The sequence below is a fragment of the Arachis duranensis genome, unplaced genomic scaffold, assembly GCF_000817695.3.
Source record: "Arachis duranensis cultivar V14167 unplaced genomic scaffold, aradu.V14167.gnm2.J7QH unplaced_Scaffold_165934, whole genome shotgun sequence".
In the NCBI taxonomy this organism is placed as follows: Eukaryota; Viridiplantae; Streptophyta; class Magnoliopsida; order Fabales; family Fabaceae; genus Arachis; species Arachis duranensis.
Genome location: NW_026264258.1, coordinates 1946311 through 1956806, shown reverse-complemented (window position 1 = coordinate 1956806; position 10496 = coordinate 1946311). Strand labels below are relative to the sequence as shown.

General features: G+C 37.6%; 2 protein-coding genes across 2 annotated transcripts; both read right to left on the bottom strand.

Annotated features, from left to right (window-relative positions):
- Positions 1–584: 584 nt before the first annotated feature.
- On the bottom strand, positions 585–2294 carry LOC107478197 (uncharacterized). Its single transcript, XM_016098340.1, has one exon. It carries the CDS (start codon positions 2292–2294, stop codon positions 585–587), a length of 1710 nt encoding a protein of 569 aa, XP_015953826.1.
- An 18-nt stretch (positions 2295–2312) lies between these two features.
- On the bottom strand, positions 2313–4406 carry LOC107478189 (uncharacterized). Its single transcript, XM_016098334.1, has one exon. It carries the CDS (start codon positions 4404–4406, stop codon positions 2313–2315), a length of 2094 nt encoding a protein of 697 aa, XP_015953820.1.
- Positions 4407–10496: the final 6090 nt, after the last annotated feature.

Below are 10496 nucleotides of genomic sequence, written 5' to 3'. Positions count from 1 at the left end.
TTACCTCCGACCGTTTTTCTGGGGCTTGGGTCTCCGATTTCTACTGGGACGACTGCTTCTACGCCGTATGTTAATCGGAAAGGCGTTTCCCCCATGGTCGTTTGTGGTGTTGTTCGGTATGACCATAGGACCGATCCTAATTCGTCTGCCCACAGTCCTTTGGCTTCGTCGAGCCGTTTTTTGAGTCCTTTGACGATTATTTTGTTTGCGGATTCCACCTGTCCGTTTGTTTGGGGGTGTTCCACCGAGCTGAAGCGATGGGATATGTGTAATCCTTCTAAGAATTCTTTGAATTTTTTGTCGGCAAACTGGGTTCCGAGTTCCGAGATGACGACTTCGGGGATTCCAAATCGGGTGATGATCTGCCGCCAAACGAATTTCTGGCACTGGGTCGCCGTTATGGAGGCCAGAGGTTCGGCCTCGATCCATTTGGTGTAGTAATCTATGGCGACAATGAGATATCTGAGTTGGCCGGGAGCTGTAGGGAAGGGCCCGACGAGGTCGATCCCCCAAGTGCCGAACGGCCGTTCTGCCGATATGGTGCTAAGTTGGTGTGGGGCGACTTGGTGGATATTGGCGTGTCTTTAGCATTTGTCACAGCTTTTTACTAATTGTATGGAGTCTCGAATGATTGTGGGCCAGAAGTAGCCAGCCCTGATGATTTTTTGGGCTAATGTTTTGCCTCCGACGTGGTGACCGCAGCAGCCTTCGTGGATTTCGCGGAGTATGTATTCCGTGTCCCCGTGTTCGACGCATTTGAGTAGGGGTTGCGAGAAACCACGTTTGTATAGTTGTCCTGCTACGATGGTATAATTGGCGGCTTCCCTTTTTATTCGCTTTCCCTCTTTCGGGTCTGGCGGCAAAGTTCCGTCGAGGAGGTACTGTAGGATAGGGTGCGTCCAGGACTCCCGATTTGAGGACGTCAGATGGGCGTTGACTGTTGTTGATACAGAAGGTGACCTAATGACCTCCTGAATTAGCGATTTGTTACCGTGTCCTGGTTTGGTACTGGCTAGCTTGGAAAGTAGGTCTGCCCTGTCGTTTCGTTCCCTGGGAACATGTTGTATGGTGATGCTTTCGAACCCTTCTTTTAGTTTGTTTACCTTGGTGAGGTACTGTTGGAGCAGGGGATCTCGTGTCTGGTAGCTTCCGTTGATTTGGGAACTAACTACCTGGGAGTCGGTGTTTACCTCTAGGGCCTTTGCTCCGACTTCTCGGGCTAGGGTCAGGCCTTCTAAGAGGGCCTCGTATTCTGCCTGGTTATTTGATACTGGAAATTCGTATCGTACTGACTGTTCAATTGTGATCCCATTTTGGTTTTCGAGTATGATTCCGGCGCCTCCGTGAGTGGAGTTTGACGAGCCGTCGACGTGCAATTTCCATGGTTCGGGGGTGAGCTTTACCGGAGTCATTTCGGCGATGAAATCGGTCAAGACTTGTGCTTTGATAGCGTTCTGGGGTTCGAACTTGATCTGGAATTGGGATAACTCGATGGACCATGCTAGCATTCTTCCCGCTAGGTCGGGTTTCTGTAATACTTGCTTGACCGCCTGGTCGGTTCGGACCGTCACGGGGTGAGCTTGGAAGTATTGTCGCAGGCGTCGGGAGGCTGTAAGGAGTGCGAAAGCTAGTTTTTCTAAGCGTGAATAGCGGGTTTCTGCATCTTGTAAGACTTTGCTTATGAAGTATACAGGTTTTTGCTCCTTTTTCTCGTCTTCACGGATGAGAGCTGCTGCGAGTGCCTCTTCCGTTATGGAGAGGTACAAGTAAAGTGTTTCCCCTGTTTGGGGTTTGGCGAGGATTGGTGGTTCCGCTAGGACCCTCTTGAAGTGTTGGAATGCTTCTTCGCACTCTGTCTCCCATTTAAAAGGGGTCCCTTTTTTCATTAGTTTGAAGAAAGGGATTGCTTTTTGGGCCGATGCACCGAGAAAGCGTGATAACGCGGTCAGTCGGCCGGTGAGCTTTTGGATGTCTTTAAGGTTTTTGGGGCTTGTCATCTCGAGGACGGCACGACATTTCTCCGGGTTTGCTTCAACTCCGCGTTGTGTAATCATGAAGCCGAGGAACTTCCCTGCCTCCATTCCGAAGGCGCATTTTGCCGGGTTGAGCCGCATTTGGTGCTTTCGTAGGGTGTTCATTATGACCTTGAGGTCATTGGTTAGTTGTTCGCCGGATTCAGTCTTGGCGAGCATATCGTCTATGTAGACTTCTAACTTGTTTCCGGACAGGTCTCGAAAAATCTTGTTAACAAGTCTTTGATAGGTGGCTCCAGCATTTTTCAAGCCGAAGGGCATCACTGTGTAGCAGTATGTTCAGTCTGGGGTGATGAACGCAGTTTTTTCTTCGTCTGGTCGGTGCATCGGGATCTGGTTGTAGCTGGAATATGCGTCCATAAAGCTGAGGTATCGGTGGCCGAATGCTGCGTCTACTAATCCGTCGATGTTTGGTAGTACGACGTTGGCTAGCCAGGACGTGTAGGGGAGTTCCCGGATGAAGTTGGCTTCGAGTAGGGCTTTGACTTGTTTTTTGACTTCGGCGGCTCGGTCTGGTGACATTTTTCGTCTCCTTTGTGCCACTGGCTTAGCTTGGGGGTCCACGGCTAGATGGTGGGACATTAGGTCGGGGTTAATTCCCGGCATATCGGCTGGTGTAAATGCGAATAAGTCTCTGTTCTGTTTCAGGAGTTGGGAGAGTTCTTCTTTGAGGTCGTATGGGATGTTTCTATTAATGAAGGTGTATTCCTCTCTGGTTGGCCCTATTTGTAGTTTTTCCATGTCTCCTTCTGGTTCTGGCCTAGGTTGGCCGTCTTGTCGCGCATCTAGGTCGGCTAGGAATATCCCGGCCGCATCCCGGGATTTTTTTCTTAGGGCTAGGCTGGTGTTGTCGCATTCGGCTGCGACCTCTCGATCTCCGTGGATGGTACCGACGGAGCCGTCGTCGGTTCTGAACTTCATGAGGAGGTATTTGGTAAAGATGACTGCAGAGAAGTCATTGATTGTTTTTCTTCCGAGAATCATGTTATAGGCTGTGGAGTCTTTTAGGACTACGAATTCAGATAGGATTGTCTTTTTCTGATTGCTTGTTCCTATGGTGATGGGGAGGGTAATTGAGCCATCTGATTTGAGAAAGTTATCACCGAGTCCCGTGACGCCGTGGCGGTGTGTTTGGAGGTTGTTGTTGCGGAGCCCGAGCTTGTCGAAGGCTCCTCGGAAAAGGATGTTGGAGTCTGTGCCGGTGTCTACCAGTATCCTTCGTACTAGTCCTGTTCCAATTCTGTCTGAGATGACGAAGGGGGCATCTTCGGCTGAGGTGCCGTGTTGGCAGTCCTCTGGCAAGAACGTTATCGTATTGTCGGCCGCAGCGATTGGGGCTTGGTATCTGATAGCCATTACCTTGAGATCTTTTTTCATTGTAAGTTTTGACTTGCTCGGTACGTCCTTACCTGTGATGACGTTCACTATGATGGTCGGGTCTTCCTCCGGGCTTTCCCTGCGGGCTTGCTTGTGAGTTCTCGGGTTATGCCCTTCCCTTTCCGGCGACTTGTCTCTCTCCGCGCGTCTCGGTTCTCTGATGATTTTGGTAAATTCTGGGAGTTTGCCGTCTCGTATGGCCTGTTCAATAGCGTCTTTAAGGTCGAAACAATCTTGTGTTTTGTGGCCGTAACCTCGATGGTAGTCACAGTAGAAGGTTTTGTTGCCTCCCGTCCTTTCTTTGAGTTGTCGGGCTTTTGGAACGATGCCTCGATCTGCTATTTGATGGTATATCTCCGTAATAGGTGCTGTTAGGGGCGTGTAATTAGAGAATTTGCCTATTCTTGGTGGTCGGTTGGTTGGCCTGGGGTGGTCCCATTGATTCTCTTTGGGTGTTGGGTTATGACGGGGCGCCGAATTGCCGTGTTGGGTATTGGCGTGCTGCCGTTTGTTGGTAGCGACGACCTGGCTGACTTCTTCGTCGTTGATGTAGTCTTTGGCGACGTTCTGGATTTCGTGCATGGTCCATACTGGTTTAGTAGTGAGGTGCTTGCAAAAATCTTCATTCATGAGCCCGTTAGTCAGGCAAAGGCTTGCAACGGAATTCGTGAGTCCATCGACCGTTAGGCATTCATCGTTGAAGCGGTCGAGGTATTTCCTTGTGGATTCTTCTTGCTTTTGTGTGACCCCTAATAAGCTGATGGGGTGTTTGGCTTTGGTGATTCTGGTCGTGAACTGGGCCATGAATTTTCGTGCTATGTCGTGGAAGTTGGCTATAGATCCGTTCGGGAGGGCGTTGAACCATTTGATCGCTGGTCCGGCAAGGGTTACCGGGAAGGCTCTGCACCGAACTGCGTCGGCCGCTCCTTCTAGGTTCATTCTGGCTTCGAAGGCCATTAGATGTTCCTGAGGGTCCTTGGTTCCGTCATACTTCATGTCGGTGGGTTTGTCGAAACCTTTGGGAAGTTTTGCTCTTAAGATTCTTTCTGTGAAGGGTGTACTCCCATTATGGTGTGGTCGTTTCTAGTTCGTTTGGTGTTTCGGTATCTCCGATCCTCGTCTGAGTCGTGTTGACGACTTAGATCTCGGGAAGCGCTGCGGTGGTGTTTCTTGTTGTATCGCCGTTCCAGAGATTTTTCGTGTCGGTGGTCGCGTGAGACACTGCGACCGTCTCTCCTATCGTGTTGTCGGGTTGGTGACCTGCCACGGTGGGATCTTGACCTGGAAGTCGCCTGGCTTCCGTGTTCGTTGTTGTGCTTTTCTCTGTTGGTCAGTTTGCCTTCAAGTTCCTGGACCCGGAGGCAGAGATCCTGGATGATCTGTGCTGCTTTGTCCCTGGCTTTCTCGGGATGTCGTGGGTCCGTTTCGATGTGTTCGTTCGTGTGGTGGATAGTACTTGCTATTCTTGCTTGGTTTATGACTTGTCGGTGTTCTGGGCGACGCGGTTGGGAGTCATCCTGGCTTGAGGGGTTTTCCTCTAGGACGCCCTCCATCCGGTTCGACTGTCGCAAGTCCCCACAGACGACGCCAATGTACAAGATGTCTCTGGTACGGGTTGAGTGGAGGATCGGGGACCTGCGGATCGAGGCGGACGTCGGACTATTCGAGTGGAGCGGCGGGGGGAGGTACCTGCAAAGACACTCCGACGCTCAAGTCAGGATAGATCTAAGAGGTATAAGGTGAGTCGAATGAATGAATACCTGGAGGGACGTAGGTCCTCTCATTTATAGGTGATGGTAATTATTTTATCTTTATCTTGTTGGGATAAGATAAAGGAGACGTTTGAATTCGAAAGTCGGTTAGGAGCTCCGGAGGACCGGTTCGGGGCCTTCTGGAAGGGGGAATAGGTCAAACCCGGGGAACCGAGTTTGGGTTTGGATCCGGGGCGGTGAACCGGATCCGTAACATACATTATTTAATATATTATATTTATAAAGTCTCTAATTGGTTAGAGAAAAAACAGAACATACTTTTCTTTTCTTTTACATGTTTTGATGTGTTGAATAGTTTTCAGGTTGTTTATTTCAAAGGTTAAAAAGTTAAAACTCAAATATATATTATGCTAAAATAATACACCCTAAAATACAATAATAATAAAACATTTATGAAACAATAGAATTTGCAAAGCTTTTTAACTTTTTCGGTATTTCCTTCCTTTGACTCTACTTTTCATCTTGTTTGTTCTTTTCTTACACTACCCTTCTTTTATATATATAAAATCATAGTATTTTTGTAATGTTATCGCTTTCATATTAAAAATCCCCTCATTGTTCTTCTTGGTATATTCGTCTCGTCCCCATCCTCATTATGTCATCTTTCCAGATTCAACCATATATATGATAAATGGAAAGAAAAATGATATTGGTGTTATTTTTTAAAAACTTTGTTAACATTAATTTAGATGTAAGTTAGTTAGTTACTCAAAAATATTGCGTGCATATATACTAAAAATCTGTCATCAAAATAGCTACTAAGTAAGTGTTAGGAATTCGAATTCCGCTTATACATGCACCAATTCATTGGCCAGTGACAGACTCTTAAATGGAGCTCAGATCCGCAACGAATTAGTCATTGACCTGTTGGATTGAGAGATATCGTGGGCAACCAAAAAAAATAGCTACTATGTATTTATATATAAATATATGTAGCGTTTAATTTATTTTTAATATATATTTTGTATATTTTCTAACATATATTTTATACAAATAATTAATATTATAGTTAATTTTTTGTATACATATAGCATGATTAATAATTATTTATTTGTCTTACTAATCAACTTAATTTTTGGGATAAATATATAATATCAGAATTATATTTTTTGTAACCAAAATATTTAAATTTTATTTTGTTTCTAAAAAAAATCAACATTATATTCATAACACAATTAGCCAAACACAAAAGAAAAAGGTTTTTAACTTTTTATACACAATTCATTCTTCAAATTTAAAAAGAGCCATTGTATGTGAAAATATGTATTAATTAAATACATAATAACTCATGTATTATTATTATTATCAATTTAATTTTCTAGAATAAATAATTTTATGATATTAACTAAATGATCAAATTAAAGCAAAATATTAGAAAACAAATTGAAAAGCATTATTGCATAATGCATGCATAAATATGAATAATAATATTTTTGCTACGAAACATGGTGATGCAAATCTTTAATAAAGGAAGAAAGAGTGCATGCAAAACGGGAAGAAAAAGGAAGGATATGACGACGATGACGATAAGAAAAAAGAAAAGTTTAGAAATGAAATCCTTATCCACATCATTTAAATTTACTTTACACGCCATGTGAACGAATCATTTCATGGACCAATGCATCGACACTGTCGTGACATTCAACTAACTACTCTCACCCAGCCATCTCACATGCACAAATCTTCTACTTATATTCTATTCCATGATAACACCTTTCAACAGGTTATCATGCATATTTATTCCTTCATTTCTTCAATTTTCTTTAGCAATCTTAAAAATACAAACAAAATATACTAGATGCTCTTATATAGTAAATCTTAGGTGTTGTATAACTCGTCCTATTTAAGGTTGAGCTCTTTTTTGTGTTGGGATAGATGAAGTCAAAAAAGATGGTAACTGTGAACACCTGTAAAAACATTCTTACGCTCAAATATAAAAGAGTGTGAGATGAGTATAAAATATATTCAAAATAAATAGTATACTTTCTTTTGTTTAGGGTTATTTTTTTTATAGACTGATTTAAGTGAAAAAATGTTACAGTTTTGATTGATCTTATCTTTTAGTAACTGTCAAGTGTCAAATAAGGCTGACAATAGGTAGAACAGGGTAGGTTTTGAATACTCTCCTAACCTTAGTTTATCCGTAAGTTAAAAATTTTTTAAAAATTTTATCCTATCCTACATGTGGATTAAGAATCTCTCAACCGTAATCCAATCATATCTTATTCTATCCATAAAAAATCAAATTTTTTTTAATTTAATATAAAAATTGAGTGAACATAATTTAAAAAATAGCATTAGAATTTTTAATTTTTAAATTCACTTGATGTAATATATGATATCTCAATTTAAATTTTATTTTTAAATTTTATTTTTATTTTAACCTAACTTTATAAAAACAATAAATATACTAAATTAGTAAATTAAACACTATTTTAATAGTTATTATAAATTTTTATAAAAAAAGATTGTGCTTCAACATCCAATGACATTCCCCACTCTTCTCTTACCCTACATTTTTCTTGACATTTTGGGTTTAGAATTTCATCATATAATTTTAATTAAATTATATTGATTTTGCTTGATCCGTAATATAATATTTGACATCCTGTAATCTAACTCTTAATATTTGAGGTGATGAACTAAAGATAAAATTCTCCCAACTTCTGAACTTCCTAGATAGATTTTAGTTGAGAAATAGAAACAAATAAATCAAGAAACTAAACTTGCTTTCCCTCTCATGTCATCAATATATAGCTAGGTTTAATTTCTTGATGTAGTGTGACAGCAAATCATGACGTGAATGGCACAAAGCAACTTAAAGTTAATATCTATATCTATGTATAGATATTATTAGAATCAATTTTGAAGTCTTAAGTTATTACTACTAGGCTATAATAATCTTAATTTTCAGCCACACACAAAACAAGAACACAATTAGGTGCTGAATTTTGATTGCATCTAAATACGTACATAATATAAAAAATTTTGGTGCTATGCATAGTCACAAATCATAGCATATTCATAGAGCTATTATCTAGGGTTTGTTAGATTTCAACACCTAGGTAGCTATTAATTAGGGTTACTACTCCCGTCTTAATCGTTATCCACGCAATATTTTAAATCAAACCGCGTAAGTTTTGGCATTTAGCACACATCACCTTGGTGTCTTTCCACATGTTTATAGATCACTTTTTTTGGGGACAAATTAGAGCTTCAATTGGAGCTAGCTAGGGTTTTATTTTGGTGTTAGTAACATCCCAAAGGCCAGTTTTTATTTCTTCATGACTTCTCAATTCTTGTAGTAGACTAGCTAGTAGAGTTCATCAAAAAAATTAAATTTATATATTATAATACATGAGTTCATTACCTATATATAATGTAATCATCAAGTCTCTTTTTAGTTATTTATGGTTCTTTTCCCCTTTAATTTCGCTCTAGTTCTTAGATTTTAACAAAGTTATATTTTTTTCGGGTTATTTTTTTATAATTTTTTAGACTTTTTACCCCGATGATAATAAAAAAATGAAATAAAAGAAGATAAAAATTTATCTTTTATATATACCAATAGAAAAATATAAAAGAAATAACTAGAGTTAATTTAGTAGTTAGTTCATCGATTTATTTAAAAAATATTAAAATTTAAATTTTATTTTATATATGTAACAATTTATTAGTTAACGATAAATTTTTAAATAGAATTTAAATGAGGCGGGTTAATGTTTTACTTTTCGGGTTCGAAATACTATACAAAAAAAATATACTGTATCCTGATGATAATGATAAAAAAAAATAAAAGAAGATAAAAATTTATCTTTTATATACTAATAAAAAAATATAAAAGAAAAAATTGGAATTAGTTTAGTAGTTTGTTCACTAATTTGTTTAAAAAAGTATTGATATTTAAATTTTATTTTGTATATGTAATAATTTATTAGTCAATAATAAATTTTTAAATAAAATTTAGATAAAATAGATTAATTTTTAACTTATCGTTCTCATTAACCTTACAAAAAAATATTTTGAAAAAGATGAAAAAATATATATAAAAATATCATTTTTTTTACTATCCACTAAGTTGTTATGGCATTGTTATCCTATCCATTTGCTGGCACAGAAAGTGATCGTTATTAATTAATTCCACGTAATGCAAAAATTGCTTTTGACGAACATTTCAACCATTAAGATTTCAATTGGATACATTTTTTCAAACAAAATATAAAAACGATAAATAGATATAAAGAAAAAAAGAGATTCTATTACCACCTTTAAAGAATAAAAAAGTATATGATATATTTTTACGACAAAAAATTTACTGTTAAACATAGTGATTAATTTATTAATATTAAATTTAGTCAGTTTAATTTGATTAATAATTATTGATTAACCTAATATATATATTGTTTTTTAAATTCATACTCAAATAACGGTCAAACAATATCGATATACTTAATTAAAGAAAGAGTCACCAAAAAAATTAAAGAAAGATAAATGCTTTTCACTGAGCATGATCCGAATTGACATTATAGATATTCCATTTGAAAATTAAACAATGTAGAGGTGCCACTGCATGCATTGTTGTAAAGTAGGTTTGAAGCTTTGGCATTTGGCAATGAAATCCATTTTCGGACATTTGGATGAGAATTCACACGTCAACCATGTGCCATTGTTTTATCTTTTCAAATTCAAACTGAAATTTCAACTAAAATTCTTATCTTTTCAAATTCAAACTGAAATTTCAACTAAAATTCTTTTTTTTTTTTTCAATATCTTCTAATTCGATAAATTAATAATTTATTATAATTATGTGTTAGATTTTTTTTAGCATATATAGTATTAAATTTTATTTGAAAAGTTTCTAAAAACAAAATATTTAATAAAAAATTATCAAATTTTATTATTTTTAATTTTATTTAATATATAATATAATAAAAAATATTAAATAAGATAAATTTAAAGTATTGACATTAATTTCTTTTTTCTCCTTAACATTATTCTTCTATTTATCTCGTCAACACGTGATGTTTGGTTTATAAAAGTAGTAATAATCGCATCATGAAATGATAGATGAAAGATCATAAGATGAAATAATATTATGTATTAGAATTTCATATTTTATATTCAGTTTAATTTTTTATCTTTATATATTAATTTATTAATATGTTTTTTAAGAGTTTTGACAATTGCATTAATTAGTAGTTAAGTATTATAACAGTTGTTCTCAATTAATTAAGTGAAATAGAATACCTGGATTCCCAAATTCTAAGTATTACTATTAGAAACACCCCATCATTATTATATTTTATATATTATA